Source organism: Vidua chalybeata, chromosome 1, assembly GCF_026979565.1.
Source record: "Vidua chalybeata isolate OUT-0048 chromosome 1, bVidCha1 merged haplotype, whole genome shotgun sequence".
Taxonomy (NCBI): Eukaryota; Metazoa; Chordata; class Aves; order Passeriformes; family Viduidae; genus Vidua; species Vidua chalybeata.
In genome coordinates, this window is record NC_071530.1 from 118589436 (window position 1) to 118610101 (window position 20666).

A 20666-nucleotide genomic window follows, 5' to 3' on the forward strand; every position below is an offset into this window, starting at 1 on the left:
TAGCTTACAGCTTAAAATTTTGTTTATAAAATTTTGATCCATCCTGCACTGTAATTTACTGTGATTTCATAGAGTTGCAGAATTGTCATGGTTGGAAGGGACCTCTGGAGATCATCTTCTCCAAGGCCCCTGCCAAGGCAGGGTTGCCTAGAGCAGGTGACACAGGAGCTTTTCCAGGTGGGTTTTGAACGTCCCCAGAGAGGGAGACTCCACGACCTCCCTGGGCAGCCTGTTCCAGTGCTCTGCCACCCTCAGTGTGAAGAAATTCTTCATGCTAAGGTGAAGCTTCTTGTGTTTTAGTTTATGACCATTCCTCCTTGTCCTGTCACTGGGCACAACTGAAGAGTTGGAAAAATATTTCGCTTAAATTCAGGACCATGGGGTTTTTTTTTTATTAGTTTCATTTTGCAATTCCATTACTTTCAGTATTTTTCTGTGACAAATATACAACAGACACTCAGTCCTAATTAGATTTTAGTCGCTCTTCACTGGTATTCGGTGCTGTCTGTTTTAGCAACCAGATTTTATTTGCCTTAAAACAGGCGTGAGTTAGGTTTTGACTACGGGGACCGCGGGGTGCTGAGTGCGGACACTTCTCGCCTGACCCGTGCGAGTGCCTGTTTGGGACGCCCGTGTGCGGGGCCGGGCAGCGGCGCTGTCCCGGGAGGAGGCGCTGCCGCCGGCCCGGCCCGTCCCGGGCCCCGTCCCCGTCCCCGTCCCGGGCCCCGTCCCCGGCTGTCCAAGATCCGGGCGATGGCGGCGGGGCGGGCGCGGGTGTCCCGCCTGCTGCGGCAGCTGGAGCGGGCAGCGTGAGTGCGGGGGTCACTCCCGGGTCCCTGCCGGGGCCGGCGCGGGCCGGGGCCGCGGCTGGGAAGCGAAAAGCGGCGGCCGCTCCGCCCCTGCGAACCCTCCCGTGTCCGCTGCACACCGCCGGGCTCAGCTGCAGGCCTTTGGAATGGGTGCTTACAGGAGACTTAGGACGTAAAGCTTTCGTTTTCTGCTTTAGTTTTCCCCTTTTAACCATACCTCTTTTTTTTTTAACATTTTAACTAGTTGTCGGTGCCCGAGCCATGGCCACACTTATTCCCAAGGTAAGACTTAATTTGTTTCTCCAAAATAATTCTGCAGGCCATGGCCCTGCAGAGGGCTGTATGTATCCACACAACCTGGGCAGAGGGCGCAGGTAACAGGTGGGAAGGAACAATCTAAAGGAGAAGGTAAACAGCCTTTACTTTGCAGCTGTACAATGGTAGTGGTTATTGTTGGAGAGAGTCACTGCTCCCACATAAACCACAGTTACTGCCTCCTGTCCCCTCCCTCCCCTTACCGTGGGGCCAGTTGATCTGAACTTTGCTCTATCTGTCATCACTGCACCATCTCAACTTTAGATCTGCTTTTGGATACACACAGCTTACATCAGAAAAGAAACAGGAAGCTGTATGGATAAAAAGTAGCCTTTCACAAAGGTGTGTGTTGGCCTGGGGAATAAAATCTCCATACAGTCAGTCCCAAGAACGCTGCTCACTTAGGCCAGGACTGTGGACTGTGAGCAGGGGAGCTGCGCTGACTTACCCAAATCACCGCAGGAGGAGTTTCTGTTCGCATGGACTGTAAGGAGGCTAGAAGAATAACTATCTCTCAGTCTCCAGATTGTTGGTAGTGGTTTGGGTCATAATTTCAGTAATGTGTAAGTAGCATGGTTTCACATGCTTAGGACACTTCTTAAAGAATTGACATTGTCATTTTACATATGGAAAAGCTATTTATATGTTCAGATACTTGTTTTGCCCAAGACTATTCATACAGCAAGACAATAGTGCAGCTGAGAAATAGAATTTCATTCTTTTGCTTGTCTGCTTGATGACCTACTCAGTCAATTCAAACTAAGCTCTTGCTAAACTGAAGTCTGAGTTAAGAACCCTGTCTGAAAGTTTTGGGCAGCAATAGAGTCTATAGCGTAGCAAGATGATATCAGTTCAGTACATCTCTAAATAGTAGGAATCGATTGAACAGTGACTATAGCTGAAAAAAAAAACACCAAACTTCTTTATGTTTCTTTGCAGTGTTCAAGGAAATAGTGCAATTTTTGAACTCAGTAAAATTTGCCCTGAAAGTTAAGTAACAGCAGGGTGTCTATTATACCATCAGAAAGCAAGAGAGTAAATGGTTTGGACATGTCCTTAGCATGTCAAATTAATGACTGAAAGTACAGCAGACTCCAGCTCCAGGAGAGGTCAAACATGTACAGCCTGGCAAGAGGTGGCAATGAAAGAGCTGATAGCAGCTGGCCTGGGCTTGAATAGAAAGTACATAAAGGGTTTTAATACATCTATCTGTTACTGTTGTGGGTCAGTGCTTCAGTGCACCCCAGCGTGTCTGTAAGCCTCATTTTCGTGGCTTCACTCATTGGATCGGAATCCAAATTGTGTATTTTCAATTAATAGAGCAGACGTAAGGCATGACTCCAGCAGGAAGAGCAGAATGCTTCGCCTGGTGTTTTCTTGGAGAAGAATGGGCAATTTCAGTTGATGCAGTTTGCTTCACTCTATGGCAAAATCCAAATATGCCAAAAATTGAGTTTTGTGATAATTCATGCAAAAATGGCATGGCAGAGAGAAGCTATGACTGAAATACTGTCCTTAAAAATATCTTCTAATTAAAGTTAATAGTAACACACTGATTCTTATTTATTATTAGCAGTGCATACAGTAATTTTTAGCAAATAATTCAGTTTCACCTGCAAGTTCAGGACTAGGCAGAAGTAAAAAGTGTGAACACCTGTTAGTATTGCTCCCATGCATACATGAGGTGTTCTCTATCCAGGTGCATAAAGAGGATATCTCATGAATTTGTCTTAAATGTTGTTCTGAAGGTTATCATGTAGCCCCTATGCATTTCTAGCACCTCTCAGCTTGTATGGAGCAGCCTGAGTGCTCTACACATACTCAGATCTTTTTTTATGGGCTGTTCTGGTCTTTGTAGACTGCAAACAAACTCTCATGCAACCTTCCTGCCAATTTATTCTGTTTTTATAAAAAAAACTTAATTCTTGAAAGAACTTGAAAAACTCACTTGTTTTGTTGAATTATATGAGACAGATGAATATTTGGATCATTTAATCTCATGAACAGCAAGGGATGAAATGGGTAACTGTTATCCAGACAAGCTGAGATGACCTGTGGAAATATGTTAGTGATTCTAAAAGCAAGGGAATCTGTCAACTCTAGAGCTGAGAAACAGATTTAAATAACTTACTGTTTCCTAATTCTACTGTTTTATTTCTATTCCAGCTCCTGAACAGCCTACCTTGGGGAATACAGACTATGCATTTGAGGTAGATTTAATAATAAAATGTTTCATTTAAAAGTTGTGCAAACAATACTTCTTGAAAAATGTGGCATTTAACAAATATTTACATTATCAAATATTTATATTTCACTTTGAATGAGTAAAGCCAGATGCCATTTTTGATGAGAAAAAAAATGTTCTTTTTTTTATAGATGGCCATTTCAAACATCCGCTATGGAGAAGGAGTTACGAAAGAGATTGGCATGGTAAGCTGCTATGGTGTAAGTCCATCACTGGGAAAAAGTTATTTTCTGAAGGGCTGCCAGTGCTATCAATCCACTTAATAAAGGAAAGCTGATATATTGTGTGGTCCAATGTATCAGTGCAAAAATGTCAGAGCACACTGTTGGTTGAAGAACAGATGCGTGGTGCATCAGTGGTGCTGTGGTATATGAAATGCAGCTCAGGGGATAATTAGGTCATTGATACTTTGCTGCAAGTATGCAACAATGTTTTTCTCTGACAGGGAATTTAATTCCGAAATTTTGAATCCTGCTGATTCACCAGGATTTTCTCAAGATTGCTTTCATCTTCCTAGCTCTCATTAACTCTATCAGAGACTTTCTATTAAATTAGCTAGATATTCATTCAACTCTCAGCTTGCCCTGTGTAAGTGTAGAATTTTTGTTTCAGCAGTGTGAGATGCTGCACCTGAGTACATTGTTCCAGTGTGCTTTTATTACTGTCTTTTTTCATTAATTTTTCAATATTTTAACGCTGTGCTTTGGTAGGCAGTTAATGGAGATAATCTGTGAAATTCTTTACTCTCACAGGAATTAAGAAAAAATATTTTAAGAAATGTTTTATATTTTACCATTGTTTAAAGTGGTTCCATGTCGTTCAACATCTTTTGTTTTCTTCTATCATAAGACTTCAACTATATAAATTTGGCAGCTTTAAATTTTATTCTGCCTTCTGTATTCTACATCTTTGTAGTTAATGCTCTTTTTCTTCAGCTGATATGATTTTAAAAGCTTTGCAATAACCAACTATTTTTAAGTCAGGTGTTTATTAAATGGTTCAGTTGATTTGGATTAGTGTTTAAATAGTGAAGTGTATGATTTTATACCAGTTGTTTGGCTTTTCGATTCGTTTTTGTAGGACCTGCAGAATCTTGGTGCTAGAAGAGTTTGTTTGATGACAGATAAAAACCTCTCCAAACTCCCTCCTGTAAATGCAGTGTTGAATTCCTTGGCGAAATATGGTATAAACTTCCAAATGTATGATAATGTCCGTGTGGAGCCAACAGACCAAAGGTACAATTTGCTTCTGACAGTGCATTTCTCCAAGTACTGCCTGGGCCTTTACAGGATTCCATATGGCTTTTTTAAACACCTCCTTGTGGCCTGCATGCTGGTCTTAATAGTTTCCCTGTGTACTGGTTTTATCCTGACTAATTGGAAAATCTTTCTTGTGTCCTAAGTTTCCTGGATGCCATTCAATTTGCTAAAAAGGGAGAGTTTGATGCCTATGTTGCTGTTGGAGGTGGGTCTGTAATGGACACCTGTAAAGCTGCCAATCTGTATGCAGCCAGCCCTTCATCAGAATTCCTGGATTATGTCAATGCTCCTATTGGGAAAGGGAAGCCGGTCACTGTACCCCTCAAGCCACTTATTGCAGGTAAAGCATGAGGGGAGCGTGTGGAGCGTTGGGGCAAGGGGAAGGTGAGTCACTCTACACTCTGATATTTCTGCTGAAATCAGTTTACTGTGACTGATTTCAGCTTCCTTTGGGCTACCTTCTCCTCTAGCTGTATTCAGCAGTCATTTTGCTGTTTAATTCAGTGAAGGTAAAATAAGAGGTTTTATCATTTCTTTGTCTTGTTTAGCTCAGCTAGACTCCTTTACTGAGGAAAGAGATCAAAGTAGCAGTTTCCCTTTGATCTGTTGGCTTTGGATCAGGAATACCTCCAAGATTTCCTGGGCACTGTGTTTTGGGTGATGTTACTATTGTGGTTTTATTATTTAAATTGCAGTATTATATATTATTATTTGTTGTTATCCCCATTCTTCCTTTTAAGTTCCCACAACATCTGGCACTGGAAGTGAAACCACTGGTGTTGCCATTTTTGACTTCAAAGAGCTAAAAGTTAAAACCGGTGAGGATTTTGGTGCTTTGTTTTGGGGTTTTTGTTTGTTTTGTGGGGGGTTTTGTGTGTTATTCAAGACAATTGCTTTTCCAATGTCTTTGTTATTTCCCTGCCTTGAAAGGAAAGGATACTGCATGTCATTTCAGGTGTCATTATGTTTGATTCAACAGCCACAGGCAAATTTTAAAAGCTTAAAGGTTTCCTCCTTTAATTAAATTTATATCATATTAACATAATGAAATACCTATGTAATACAATGGATTATAGTTTGAAGGCAAAACAGGAAACTAAAATCTTTCAAGTCCTTAAATGGCAGAAAATGTTAATTGCAAAGGAAATTTCTACTTATATTCAGGGTCAACCAACTGTTCCTTATTTCCTCTGCATTTCTCTTTCTACTTTTAAGACTTCTGTTTCTTTGTTGTGTAATTGCAACCACATGTTCCTTTTCCTGACTTTGGAAACCCCAGGCCTGGGATGCTGTGCAAGTGAGGGACACTGTCTTCCTTTGGCCTTTTCATCCCTGGCAAATAAAGATTAAGGCTAAAATGTCATCTTGAGCTTCATAGCTGTTTAAGGTTTTGCTTCTAAACATGTGGATTTTATATGCCGCACAGTCTGCAGAACTTGGGATCCAGGTGGGTGTGCTAAGGAGGTTTGACAATAGTTCAAGAGTTTTCCAGTCCATACATTGTCTGTCTGTCTGTCTGTCTGTCTCAGAGCTGCCTCTTTGCGCCCTTAACCGAAATACAAGGACATAGTTATTACAGATGCTGAAGACAGTAACAATACAACAATACAATAACAATTGCAGGTACAAAACCAGTTTTGCCTCCTGACTGTCCACAGAAGATACAAATCTAAGAATACTGCAGATGCCACAGACATTTTGCAAGGCTGCTCAGGGAGGGTTGCAAACAGAGAGAGAACATTGTCTGGTATAATCCAGTTGAGGCAAAAGTCTCAAATCATGTAACTCTTTTAGAGAGACTTTATCATCAGTTTTACATTGATAAATACTCTCTACCCTCCCTTCTCTCTCTTTGCTTTCATGTTCATAGTTTCAAATATTTTTTTCCCTCCTTATTGTCATGTTTTGAATATTAAGCTTATCTTATCCTATTTTGTTGCAAAACATCTTTAACTGATTTTGGTCCCTTTGCACATTGCAGGTATTGCTTCAAGAGCCATTAAGCCAACGTTAGGCATCATTGATCCTTTACACACACTGTCTATGCCTGAACGAATAGTGGCCAACAGTGGCTTTGATGTGCTTTGGTGAGTTTTCTGCATAGGCTACTACTTGAATTTATTTAAATTTTGTATTTTTACTATGATGATTGTAGAAAAAATACATTTGAGAGCACAAGAGATGATCTTTTTTTCTGTTTGCTGTTCTTGTTTAGCTGAGCTCTGTCAGACTTTCCTCTTCCTTAGTTTCACTGCCTCCCTCAGAACGTATGGAAACAAATCCTGCATTTGCAGAAATGTAAATGTTTTTGCAGTGTACTAGAGAAAATCTTTACTTCCAGAATAGCTGTTGTCAGGGAAGAGAGTCCAAGTGTCCATTTTTAAGGGATCACGGAGATAGATGATTAATCACAATTGTAATAGCATTTATCACGAATCACAGACATGGCAGGGAATAGAGAATAAAAATTTTCCAACAAAAGCCATGATGTGTCAATAAAAATTCATAAAAGCCTGTGAGCTACTAGCAGGTCTTCACCCAGCTATGGTCATCTTGGAACCAATCTCACAGTTTGCTTTTCACTTGGCACAAAATTTTATTCATCTTAAACCAACAGCTTAACTGCACAAAATGCATTGACATTTCTATTTGGAGAGCCAGAGCTTACTTTGCTTCTGGGTGCTATGTGTATTAAAGTAGTCGATACGTAATAAAACTGTGACTTCTCAAGCGTGGTGAAGGACCCTGGCAATGTCTGTAATGGAAAAAAGGCATTTGTTCATCAATAAAAATGGTTTGTCTGTAGTTTTGTTCATCTTAATAGAGCCATGTAGGCAATGCCTCTCCTTTATGTGGCCAGATTCCTGAGTATCTGGGAGGTGAGACTATTGGCAGTTCCACTTAGCTTAAATATCATACCCATATGATATTTATGATATGATACTGGAAACTATGAAGTTTCCAGTGCTAGAGTCTCTTATGGTTCCTGTCCTACAGAAAGGAAATGCACTCATTGCACATGTGCAGCCCTCTCCAGTGAAAAACACTGCAGGTGTTGGTGCATCCAGCCAGGCTTTTAGCATGGTGTGAGCTGATAGAAAGGCACTGACTGTGTTTAGATTGACTTCAGTGTGTTTGTTGGAGAGGAAGTGCTCTGGAGGTGCTGGCCCAGCATTCTTCCACTGTCCATGGGATTGTATTTCTTATTTCAGCAACTGTTGGACACCAGAAATAAATAAGAACGTGCATTCAAAGGACAGCAGGGCAGTAAAAGGGAGCTCTACCCCTTAAATAATTGATTTCTCCATCTTTCTGTTAGCCATGCCCTGGAGTCGTACACTGCTCTCCCTTACAACCAGCGCCGTCCCTGCCCCTCCAATCCCATCAACCGCCCAGCCTACCAAGGCAGCAACCCCGTCAGCGACGTCTGGGCTCTGCACGCTCTGCGCCTTGTCGCTAAGTATCTGAAAAGGTGACACACTTAACAGCCATCGCCCCCGCCCTGTGTTCAGTCCACTGTGCCCCAAAAGGGGTGCCTGCAAGAATGTCAATGTTAGGCTGGAATGAGGCAAGCTGCAACATTAAGCTTTTGTTTTCTACCCTGGATTTTTCTTAAATGAAGCAAAATATTTTTCAGATAAAATTCAAAGTAAAATTGGGATTACTAGTTTGTCTTGAGGAGGTAGCTTTTTAATGCCTCTGTGAATCTATTTTAGAAGTCCTCAGTTAAAGGTATTTCAAGCTGTTCAATTAATATGGGAGCAGCATTTACATATTTTTTTCAAGAACCTCCTTTCCATGACAGTAGAAGGGGTATATGTAACAAACTGAATAAAATACTGCTAATTTTACTTCTGTGGCCTTCAGTGTAAATTAAGATAGTTGCACATCCATCAAGAAGGTAATAACATGCACTTACGAATGTGCAAAAGCGTGAATACATTTATTTCAAACCTGCTCATTCTTAGAAGACCTTCAGTTTAGAATAGGTATTGCCTTAGCTGGGAGTTGGTGTTGATCCCTGTCAATAAAGTTTTAGCCTGTTTACAGCTTTTGCATACCATGTGCACTTCTACTAAAGATCAATGTGGGGGGTTTTTTGAAAAAACTTTTCACAGTACCTAGTGAGTCAAAATAGTTGGTTTTTGTTCCTTTGGAATCTATTCATGAGACTGTCAAACTACACAAGGACCTTGAGGCATAGGAAGGCAGGGAATCCTGTCTTCTTCCCACACAGGTAGTGGGGTCTAGAGCACCACCTAATGAGATGGTGAGAAAGCTGGAGTGATCCTGGAGCCATACACAGAATTACCAAAGATTCTAACTAGAATTTTCTAATTCACCACTGAATTGAATATGGTTAAATTCACTCTATTTATTTGTTTTTTTGGAAAAGTGGAAGGAAGCTTGCCCTTCACTGAACCAATATGTTACACTTAAGTGATCCAGATGCGGGGTTGTTCTTTTACTGAAGCGTGACTTGATTCCATTTCCACCATTTTTATGTCAGCTTATCTTTTAGATTTTTTGTATATCTGTCCATAAAGAAGCCCTCTCTCCCTTTTCCCTCCTGAATCACCAATCTGTTTGTGAATTCATTGGTACCATTTGCCTCCATGGTGCACAGAGCCATCAGAAACCCTGAAGACCGTGAAGCAAGAGCCAACATGCACCTGGCAAGTGCTTTTGCTGGTATTGGCTTTGGCAATGCTGGTGTTCATCTCTGGTGAGTACAGACAAATAGTAACCCCATCTGAGGTCAGCTTATAGCTAGTGTTTGTTTCAGATTGTCAAAGATGTTGCTGCCCTTGTTGCTGAAAGTAGAGTAAGCGATTGTGGCCTGGCCTGTGATGCTGAAGGATCTGTGTGTTGTGACAAACTGATGGGCTCTTGTCATTTATGTGTATAAGGATTGTGTGTTCTTGGGTTGTGATACTCAAAACCTGTCACGTGAAAATTACAAAACACAGCCTTCTTTACCTTCCTTGGTAGTAAAAACAAGAGTAAAAAAAGTCAGTGACATTTTAGATGTTAGATTCCATGCCAGCTGCTCCGCAGTGAGACAGCAATGATGTAATCTTGAGTTTTTCCTGAACTGATGCAATTATCTGTGTTTGTCTGTGTGATAGGCAATCAGCAGTCTGAAATGAGCTGTAATTAATATTGCAAGGCAATATAGTTTCATTTGGATGAAAATCTCAAAGAAGCAAAGCCTAAAAGTGAATTGTGTGCAGAAGTTATTAGCAGTCATTCTCTTCAGAGACCTTCCTTTCATTCCTTTTCTTTGAGCAAGTCTACTCTTTTAATTATATCTTAAAATTAAAGTTTCTTTTTCTCAGAAAGTGTGAACACATAGGTATGCAGACTATGATATTTTTGGCATATTTACATTACTGTAGGAACTGAACATCTTTCAGTTCAGTCAGTGAAGCAATATAACTTCACACTCACAAAGTAAGGAGGCACTGTTTTTTCCAGCTAGGTCCCTGAGGTGCAGAGGGATGAGGGTTGTCTGTACCTAATATCCACACCATACCTGTCAATACCTTCTGAGTATCTGTACTGAAGAGACTTGCATACTGAAAACTGACCACAGAAGGGACTGAACACAAATTTTCCAAATACCAGGAGAGCTGCCCTAACCACTCTCTCTCTGCTCTCTGTTCCAGCCATGGAATGTCTTACCCTATTTCTGGTTTGGTGAAAACTTACAAACCAAAGGATTATAATGTGGATCACTCTTTAGTGGTAAAACTTGTTTCTTTTTGGGGTTTTATTATACATTTCAAATATCTGTTTTCTGTCATTAATGACCATTAAAGTCCATTGAAGTTAAAAGTACATGTCTTGTTGATGTATTTTGGTTTTTTTTCTTTTTTTTCTTTTTCCCCAGCCGCATGGCCTTTCTGTGGTGCTGACATCCCCAGCAGTGTTTGCTTTCACAGCACAGATACATCCTGAACGGCATTTAGAAGTTGCAGAGATTCTAGGTAGGAATCTCTGTGGGTACATTTCTCGTGTACAAATGGAATTCTGTCCAAAATGACATTCTAGGATTGAAAAAAATTGTGTACAAGCAATTGTCATTGGTTATCGGGAGGGGGTTAAGTTTAGAAAACAAGATTCTGGAATTAGATGTCATGCAAATTAGATAGAATAATGCTGAATTTTGATATTGAATTATGTGATTAGAGGAGCAAGCTGGAGAAATCTGATTCTTGGCTAGAAAAGTGGACAACTGAAATTAACTGGAGGTCTATTGTAAATCAAACAAGAGTAGCTGTGATTGGCACAACTCTTGTCACTTTATGAAGAGTAGTTACCATAAAGTGAACCAGTACTCAGGGGCATTTGTTAGCTAAAAGGAAGTATTTTCCCTAACAAATTCCCTGCTGTGGCAGCGAAGTAGAACAGTGATATTCTGAATCACTCCTGCTCTTTTTTCCATGGCACACAGCTGTGGGTTTTGGTCTTTCTAATGTAGGCCTAAGCTTGTTTGTAGGTGTTGGAATTTCTCAGTGGCTGATGCCAAGGGAAAGATTTTCCTGGAGTAGCTCTTCTGTGGACACATATGTAATGGCTAAAAAGAGATTAATGAACAAAATGGCCTTTTCGGCTTTTTAGCAGAATAAAAGTGAATGCTGCAAGCTGACAGCTCATTTAAAGGTTATTTTGTCCTACAGTGCCTTGTTATTTGTGCAGCCCATCACCAAAGGGTGTCCTAAGAGAAAGGATAGCTCTCTATTGTACCTCCAGCATGACTGTATGTAATAAACCAGATTCCAGTGATGTAGTCTCAGAGCTGTTAGCAGTCTAGCTGTGACAGCATGGCTCTGCACTGAGCTAATTTATTTGTCTAAGGTCAGGGGTTTTGCCTGCACTAAGTTTTGTGTCCTGGCTACACTGCTGCCAATACCCATGCTGGCTAAGGAGCAGTCACAGCCACGTGCATAGCAATGCAGGGAGTGGAGAAAAAGTGGTTAGGTCAACTCTCCTGGTATTTGGAAAATTTGTGTTCAGTCCCTTGTATGGTCAACCTTCTGTAGGCAAGTCACAGCAGTCCAGTCACACGTATGACTTGCTTGTATAAGTAATCTCAAAGCATTGTGAATCTCAAGAAGAATGGGGCTTTTATATAGACAATGAAAATACCACAGTATTTTATAGAGGGTGTAAAACAACATGGTCAGAAAAACTACATTGGGTGAAAGTTCTGTTTATTTCATAAACGGTCTGTGAGGTTGCTCAGGCTTCCTCTAAAGTATGCTGTCCTGCCTATGGTCAAAACCAAAACACAAACCTAGCTGGAATCACATACTGAGCTAATAAACATCTGTGTTCCTGCAGCAATAACGCGCAACTAAAATTAGTTGAACAAAATGTGTCTGGATAACTGGTCAGCACAGCATATCAGAAAATTTCAGCTCTGGCTCTTGATTTTAAAACAAGTGACTGAAAAGCAGTTCCTTTAGGTTTTGTGGTATTAACTTCTGCCATAAATTCTGTCTCTAAAAGTTCTGTTAATTTTCTCAGTAGAAATTTTAACTACGTCATTGTGTGCCTTGCTGGAAAGGGCTGAAAACATGTCACGTGGAATTGAATTTATTAATTCCCATCTGGGGTGTTTACTTCTGAGTCCACTCCAGAGTCCAACTGACTGCAGTAGCTGATTCAAATCTGTCATGTTGCCAAATGCAATGACTAAGAAGGTATTTTATGGCATGAAGCAGATTACTAAATAGTTATGTTGTGTGTATGTACAGCTGTGAATTTGGGTACAGGCAGAAAAGCTTAATACCTCCCTGGATGGATTCTTAAACAGTTGAAATAGGTGTGCATGTGGCCAGAGGCTTTCTAAGTGCAATCAAAGACTGATGTATCTTTTAGGTTGAGCAAAAAGAAAGTACTAGAGCTATAGCAATATTTTAAAACTGCCAATCACATTTACTGTCATATTTTATCCTCCTCCCTTTCCCTTTTACTTTACTATCTGATGATAGTGGGTTTATGTCCTAGTTACCCCTCCACAGCAAAATCCAGGATAAACTCAGACTTCATGGCATAAACCTCAATAGCACAAGACTTCATGCAAGATTCTCTCATATCTTATTTATCAGTTTTTCCTAGACATTTGCTACATTACTGCCAACCTTACTACCTGAAGATCTGAGCTCTTCAAGTGAACTTGTAGGTCTCCTGTTCACTTAACTCCCTTTGAATGTTACACTGAGCTGCGTGAGGATCACAGAAGATATTTTTCCTGTAGCTATGTATTGCTCTTACTCATCTCTCAGTATGGCACTTGGACCTAACATAGTTCTGGTGTAACATCACTGAGGTTACACAGAGAACCAATTTAGCTTGGGTTACTTTGAAAGAAATCATATGGAGGAACTTGGGTCTCCTGTTTGGACATACTTTTATTATTACTTTTAAGTAAGTCTTGAACATTCATTGAAGAAGGGAACACGAGCTATTCTGTAAGAAATATTTGTAATCTTTCGTTTTGTATTGGTGTTTTCATTACTGTTCAGTAGATGTTTCAAAGAGAGCAGTTCCTTCTCTTCAGTTCTACAGTACCCTACACAAGTAGGCACATATTCAAACAGCAATAAATTTAGAATTTACTCAACCCACTAAACACTGCCCTGCTGTCTCCTGCCTTTTTCAGCCTACATGCTGTAGTCCTCTCTGTGAATGTGTAATTGAACGGAACAGTCCTCTAGATGTCAGCAAACTCAAGGCCTTAAAATGAAGTTAGCATTTGGCACACTGTCCATACAAATAAATACCACTGATGTTCATGCATTAGCTGCTTTCCTCCCAGCAGTTAGTCAGACTGGAAAGTGCTTCTCCCTGTAAGCACAGAGGGAAAGGAAGTTAACCTCATGTGGCAGTTAGTCTTTTTGGCAGCAGTTAACATGCTTCTGATCTTGTTTTATTTCACCTTTCACAAACTATTCCAACTGTAAAATGAGGACTGATTCCTCTTTTTACTTCATGCTGCTTTTGGGGCAGTGGCTGTTATGTATGGATATGTATTCAGCTGATATTATGATTAAATTAAGTCCAGGACAGGCTTCCTCTGCTCTCTCCACCCTACAGTCAAGGCATTATGTCTTATTTTAGGAGCTGACATCCGCACTGCCAGAATCAAAGATGCGGGGCTTATTTTGGCAGACACACTCCGGAAATTCCTATTTGATCTGAATGTTGATGATGGCTTAGCTGCAATTGGTTATTCCAAAGCAGACATCCCGGAGTTAGTCAAAGGCACTCTGCCTCAGGTAAGACAGAGAGCAAAACAGCTTTTCTTGTCAAATAAAATAGAACAGATTTTGGAAAAAAAACAGAAGTGCTTCTTTTCCAGCAAGTTTTATTTCTATTCCTACATGATAAGTATTTAAATTGAGAAAATTATGGATAGTCAACTGTATTTTGTTTGACTCCACAGCTTAGGTTTTTATTTTCAGCGGGCTGGAGTGCATGCTGCAGTTTTTACATGGATACAGAAAAAAATGGCTAAGTGTTTGGTTTGGTTTTTTTTTAATGTTACAGTTTTTAAAAAGAGGATGTCTTTCATAGGCCTGTGATCTTTGTAATAGATACTGCTTTTTCATAACTACCTCTCTTAATTATGTGTGCAGGTGGTCTGTAGGTAAAGCCTTAATACCAAGTGCTATCTGGTAAGAATGATCAAACTCACTTTGCATTAAACTTTCCATATTGAGAAGTTGCATTTTACTTTGCAGATGGCTTTTTTGTTCCATTGACCCCCATCAGAATTTGAAATAAGGTCCCCTGGGATGATACAGATTAAACTTGTAATACCCTTTATTGTTTCAGTGCCCACAAAGACACTGCAAAAAGCAACACACCACTCTTAAAGCAAAATCCAGAATCTTCCCTGTAAAAAGACAGTTTGATTCATATGCTATGGACTTAGTATTTGTTCCCACCAAGTTGCAAGGGAAATATATACTACAGAGAAAGTGAAAATTTTTTAGGCCAAAAGGTTATTCACTTTTTACAGCAGATCATGTATAATTCTTCTAACTCATAAATCTCAGAGCACCTTAGAATAGTTACATTAACAGTAAATATTTCTGTTCCTATTTTATACCTGAGAAAGTGACACAAAAGTGCAACTACTTAGGATCACACACAACAGAGCAGTGGCAAAGCGAGGAAGAAAACTAAGGTCTCTGCACACTCATGAGGTTATGCATATGCATTGTTATGGGGCATTTGAAGGGTATGTTTTGATAAACATGTTTCTTTAAAACAAACATTGAATGCAAGTTTTGCTTAGCTGGGGAAGGGTTCTTCACCAAAAGATGTTGAAGGGTTTTTCTGTCTTCTTATGGCATTGGTGTTTCATTGTACTGTGTAAAATGAGATGACCTAATAGTTTCTCGGCCCTTATTTTTTTTTTATGAGATGTAATATGATGCAAATGTATCAGTGTTCCTTAACAATCTGTTAGTAGCCAAAGGTTAATCCATACCGTTTATTTTTTGGTATAATTTTTTTGCTTTTCTTCTTGCAGTAGGTTTGCTTTGTAATATAGCAATGGTTCATTCACATCAGGAAAACAATGTGGTGCAGTGGTGATAGCACTAAAAAGTTTGCCAAGTATATTCCATACTGTGAAGTGCAGGCTGCAGGGAAAAATGTAATCTGATTGCTGGGATTTGGGGTGGGAACTCTGTTGGGACAGACATCTATGCTTGAAGTTAAAACAGAATTTGATTTCCCTTCTTAAGTGAGCCTGTTGAAATTGATCTGATTCACAGACAGCAGTTTTTCTAGCAAAGAAGATGCTGTCTCAGAGTTCAAGGTGGCTGTGTAGTGGTGTTTGAGAGGAGATGGGGGCACTGAAAATAAGAGATTATGGAAGGGCTGTTCTCTGTCCACCCACCCCCTGCAGACGTCCCAGAGGCAGCTACAATGGGGCCGAGCCAGTGGTGAGTCCGGAGCTGCTGGGCTTGGCACGAGACCAGAATGCACTGAGTCAGACCAAGGGAGCCAGGGCCTCGCTGTCTGGGCACCAGCAAATATCAGCAAGCTTGTGCAGAGGTAGTGATGGTGCCTCTGTGTCGAGGCATACGGGAGGAGCACACATTTGCAGCCTTCTGTCGACAGAGCTGGGAAATGCTCCAGACTGTCAGGCTGTCAGGCTGGCTGTCTCCTGTCACCCGGTGTGATTTTACAGATAAATCTGGACATCTCGGTGCACAGAGCTGCAAAACTGGCTTTGGCCCAGACAGTCCTAATAGGATGAATTTATGAATACTTGAGCACTGTGTTGTTACATTTTGCATATTATGAATCTGAAAAAAACAACACACTACTGCCCTAGTGCTGTTTGAATTTTCAATTTGGTTTCAAAACTGCATAGAAGAATCTTAGTCTTCTCTTTGGCTGGATCTCTGTGAGTAGCAGCACTGATGTCAGCCATGGGGAAAGAGGTACCATTTGACTGCTACTTATGCACCAGTAAAGCTCCTTCTGTAGGTAAAATAATGCACACAGAGCTGCACTTTTCAGACTCCTCACAAGCCATGCTAACCATGATTATGAGCTGTGAATACCACAGCTGACTTCTCACCACGCTAGACCACTGTTTCACGTTGGTTTTGCAGTGCAGTGGCCTCGCTTGCTGCGTAACCACATCCAGCCTGCCCACAGTCGCGTCCCGTGGGCTGGGGGGAGGTGCCGCAGCGGGGCTCAGCTGAACCTCCTGCCCAGGCAGGGCACTGGGGGAGCCCCTTCCCCTGCATCCCACTCTGTGCCTCAGGCAAGGACCTCAGCAAATGATATCCACTGTCCACATGTGAAAAAAGGGGGGAACTGTAAAGCTGGAGAGCAGCATCTTCCACAAGGGAGATGTTGAAACAGGCTGCAGCAGAAGAAGCTCTTTCTTGCCAAAACACACCTCATATAAAGATAATGTGTTACCAGCGTGGGCCTGGACTTTGTCTTTGCAGATATCTCTAACACTCCCCGGTATTTCAGTAAATGTTAAAATCATTGGTTGCTGAAAACATGAAAGTTCTAATCATAACCAGTATGAGTACACTGATGTTGGGCCCTTTCAGCTGAGTGCTCCTGCAGTAACTGGGTACCTACACTAATGCAGCTCCTCATCCTCAGTAGCACAGGGCTTTTCTGAATTGCAGCGCCTGCCTTTGTGCTTTTTTTGTCAAATACAGAGCACTAAAGCACATACCTGAGTTTCATTTCAGTCAGTGGGGCTTTAGCACCTGAACATTCTGTTGAACCAGTGTCCAAATGAAGACCAACCACAATTCCTTCATATTCTGACTCTGAGGTGCGGGCTGTTTATTAAGCAGTTTCATACTGTCCCTTGCTGTGTCTCTCTTTTGGAGTTTGACTTACAGGTGCTGTTTATTCTCCCCATTTACAGCAGCTCCTGGGCCTTGAGAGATGTAGTATTTTGAAAGTCTTAGTCCCTAAAACTCTAACTCCTAGTTCAGTGCTGGCAAATTAATTTTTAAATGGACTATATTCTCAGGATAATGTCCTCCAGTGTATTGACATCTGCGATGGAGAAGACTCATGTTTGCTGTGCTTGACTCTGAAACTGAACAGCATTCTCATCTTGCTGCTGTGTATTTAATTACAGGGAATTTTAGTTTATATATTCTTGAAAGTACTGTACAGTTGATGATGCTTCAATTTAATTACTTGATTACTTGTTTTGCAAAACTTTGTTATTCTCTGTGAAGGATGTTAGTACCGAGACACATAGTTCACCTACTGTTTGATTAATTTTATTGGTATCCATCTATAATCCAATTTTTCTTTCATCTTTCAGGAGAGAGTGACTAAACTATCACCACGTCCCCAAACAGAAGAAGACTTATCTGCTCTCTTTGAGGCTTCCATGAAACTTTATTAGCTTAAACATGTTCTGGAAAGTGTGGTCTATTCTAACACAGAGGTAGTTTCTCATAGATACGGGACTGAACTTGTTTAGAGCATGGAAGAATTTGGGTAACTTTGACTTCTGTTCCATTGTACACTGCCAAAAGGTCACGTAATTCATCTTTAACCAAACAGTGCTTTGAAGTGAGGACCTGACTGTGGTTTCTTTCTTGCTCAGCTGTCAGTGACATTGACTTGCATAAAAGTTGGAGCAGATTTCTTGCATTACTGGAGACTTTTTTGTGCTTCAGAGGTGGTCAAAGGTAGAAAAATGTTTTAAGAAATATTTCAAACCATTTTGCAAATTATGCTTCTATTTAAATATCCATCATTTTGTTTTAAAAAGTCATGCTAGTTAAGAAATAATAAAGGTCATTTTTAATTAGGAAGGGAAAGTCCCCTGCAGAAAATGTCAGCTTACTGTATTCTGTTCTGCTTTATCATCTTTTTACCATCTGGCTTTGCTAAGAAGGCTGTTGGACTGGGGTGCTTTTTCATTGTTTGATTACAAAAAATCTACACACTTCATAGCTGTTTGGAAAAGATTGCTTGAAAATTTGGTTTGGGTTAAAATTCTGACAGATATTGTCATATATTTATCTTTCCTCTTATAATCTCTATAATTGTCATGTATTTATCTTTCCTTTTATGCTCTATATGAGGTGTTCATCAGAGGAGAAAAGCCAGAGTAAAGCATGGTCACACACTCAACAGGAACCATATAACAGCAAGACAGCATCCATCATGGTCATTCTGTCTGTCTGGAGGCAGCATCCCCCCTTTCCTGCTGTGTTCTGTGGAAGGAAGCTCTCAACTGCATCTTGCTTTGCTGTGAATCAATTGCTTCTGCTGAACTCCTGCAGGTGCTGTCCCTCAGAGTGCAGCCACCAGCCTGAGGAAGTGGCTGTGTGCTGTGGTTCAATAGTAAAAAGTGGTGGTGAAGCATTTGGCTGCACACTGCCCCGCGGGGAGCACTGGTTAAATGTGGGAAGGAGCGTGCACCTTCCGAGCAGTTAACCAGCTGGTTGACTGTCAACTGAGAAAGGGAAGTGGGGAAGGGAGGAAGGAAACTGACATTTTAATATTATTTTCCTTTATTTAAAAAGTCCACGTGGTTGTGTATACAGTTCTTTTAAATCAGATTCTGCTTCATGCTGGACTCTTTCAGCATCTGATTCATGCTGCTACCACAGCACAAGACAAATGAGAGAAGAGCCTTGTGACTTCTGGTGTGCATATTTCTTTCTGCTGGGGAAGGAGCACTTTTCAGTCACCCTGTTGAAGTAGAAGGCTCTATCCTTGCATCTTTGCATTTGGGTATTTGTCTGATCAAACTAGTGCTGTCCTAACATCTGAGGACAGATGTGTACTGGATATTGACGCTGGATCCATTTCAGGGCTGTTGAAACAGGTGGATGGATACTGGCTGAAGACTGCTTGTTTTTAGCATCAGAACGGGTTTGATGGCCATAGGACTGCACTGCCACTGTGTGATACACATGTGATTTCCATGTCCTTCTGAGCCTTCCCCTCTGCTGAAATTGCCCACAAGTACCTCTGTCATGTAGGCTGATGTGGTAATAGCAAGGGATTCACTTCATTCTATTGTGCAAAGCTGACATCTTTGGAAGAAAAAACTTTTTGTCAAAACCTTTTGTCTAACCCTGTTGTTCAAAGTCAGGCTGGATGAGGCTCTGAACCCAGCCTAGTGAAAGATGTTCCTGCCCATGGCAGGGAGTTTAGAACTAGATCTTTAAGATCTCTTCCAGCCCAAACTGTTCTGTGGTTCTATATAAACTCATATCCTGTTTTGTTTTCCCACTCCTGTCTTTCTCCAGGCTGTGGTAGTAGTACAGATTCATGAAGAGACAATCTTTTTGTCCAGGAGCCTAATTCATGGCAGTCCTGCTATGTTTGGGGGGAATATACTCTCTGAGGAACTGAGCAGCATGTGATTTCATCACTGCAGCAGAGCACTTTGATGGGCTGCTTAGGGAGGTAGGATAACTTCTTCTAACACACTTCTTCTGCCTTTTATGCCTGTATGGCAGTTATTGGCAGGTTGCATTTTCAACTGACAGAACCTCACTGACAGAACTTCCTATACCAGGTAACCTGCAGCTCCTGATGGTTTATAAAATAAACTCCATACCCCCTTTGATACCCATATTTTACAGAGGAGACAAAGGAGTTTATGTAATACCTAACATAAGCAAATGGTGCTGTAAGAAAGAGACATTTCTGTTTTCCACACCTCTTTGGCTGCTTCAAGGTCTTCAACTGTCTTAAACTGGTTGTGAAATCTCTCCCATGGACATCAGCTACATGTGAAAATCTCTCTCACAGACATCAGTCTCCACCACCAATTATTAGTTACCAGTAGAGATTTTCTGAGGAAAAATCAAGAGAGCTCAAGCTGCCCCAGACTGCTGTCTTTCAAATAGTGGTGATGTGACAGGGTGTGACATCCTGGCTTCTGGGCAGTGGCAGTTTTATTCACAACTGAAGAGCTACATGGGGTTTTTCATCTATTATCTCCCTAAATTACTCTATACTGGTGTTCCTGTGGGGAGCTGGGGTAACACTCTAATTGTGAGTTCCCAGTGGTGGTTGGGCATGTGTGAGATCTGGGAGGCTTGTTCTTGTGGCTCATGTTACTGCTGAGTTACTCAAACCCTCTGTGATGGATCTATTTGTCTAGATTATGCTGAAATGCAAGTAACAAAAATAAAACTTGTTTGTGAGCAGCATTTAACTCTATATTTTCTGAGCTCTGTGCAGGTAAACACAACCCAAAACCTGGCCCATGAGATCACTCACTCAGTCCATTTACATTGATTAGATTAGCTTTGGGGAGCAAGTATGAACAAGTACATATATAGAGCTGGTGAAAATAGTTTACCAGCAGGTATAGTTTTATCTAGAGTACCAAATGAAAAACTCACTCACTTCACAACATAGAGCCTGCAGGATTGCTGCTTGGGATTTATAGATATGAGAGCAGCTGGTACAGTAGTTTGTTCATCCCCTCATTTGCCTTGCCTCTTTCCATACCAGTGCTGATTTTCTCAGCAGTTAAAAAGAGAA

General features: G+C 40.9%; 1 protein-coding gene across 3 annotated transcripts; it reads left to right on the plus strand.

Moving 5' to 3' along the window:
• Positions 1–721: 721 nt before the first annotated feature.
• ADHFE1 (alcohol dehydrogenase iron containing 1) lies at positions 722–20329 on the plus strand. Of its 3 annotated transcripts, none has more exons than XR_008430198.1 (15): positions 722–809; positions 1054–1091; positions 3291–3334; positions 3501–3554; positions 4450–4604; positions 4772–4968; positions 5369–5446; positions 6610–6715; positions 7948–8100; positions 9256–9354; positions 10298–10376; positions 10522–10618; positions 13758–13915; positions 17470–17842; positions 18242–20329. XR_008430198.1 is itself a non-coding variant. In XM_053939284.1 (15 exons), exons 1-14 carry the CDS (start codon positions 754–756, stop codon positions 17551–17553), a joined length of 1398 nt encoding a protein of 465 aa, XP_053795259.1. In that variant the 5' UTR covers positions 722–753; the 3' UTR covers positions 17554–17595; positions 18242–20329. The 3 variants fall into 3 exon arrangements, 2 of the variants coding, with proteins under 2 accessions (XP_053795259.1, XP_053795245.1); XM_053939284.1 differs by having other exon boundaries at positions 17470–17595; XM_053939270.1 differs by having other exon boundaries at positions 17470–20329.
• The last annotated feature ends 337 nt before the right edge of the window (positions 20330–20666 follow it).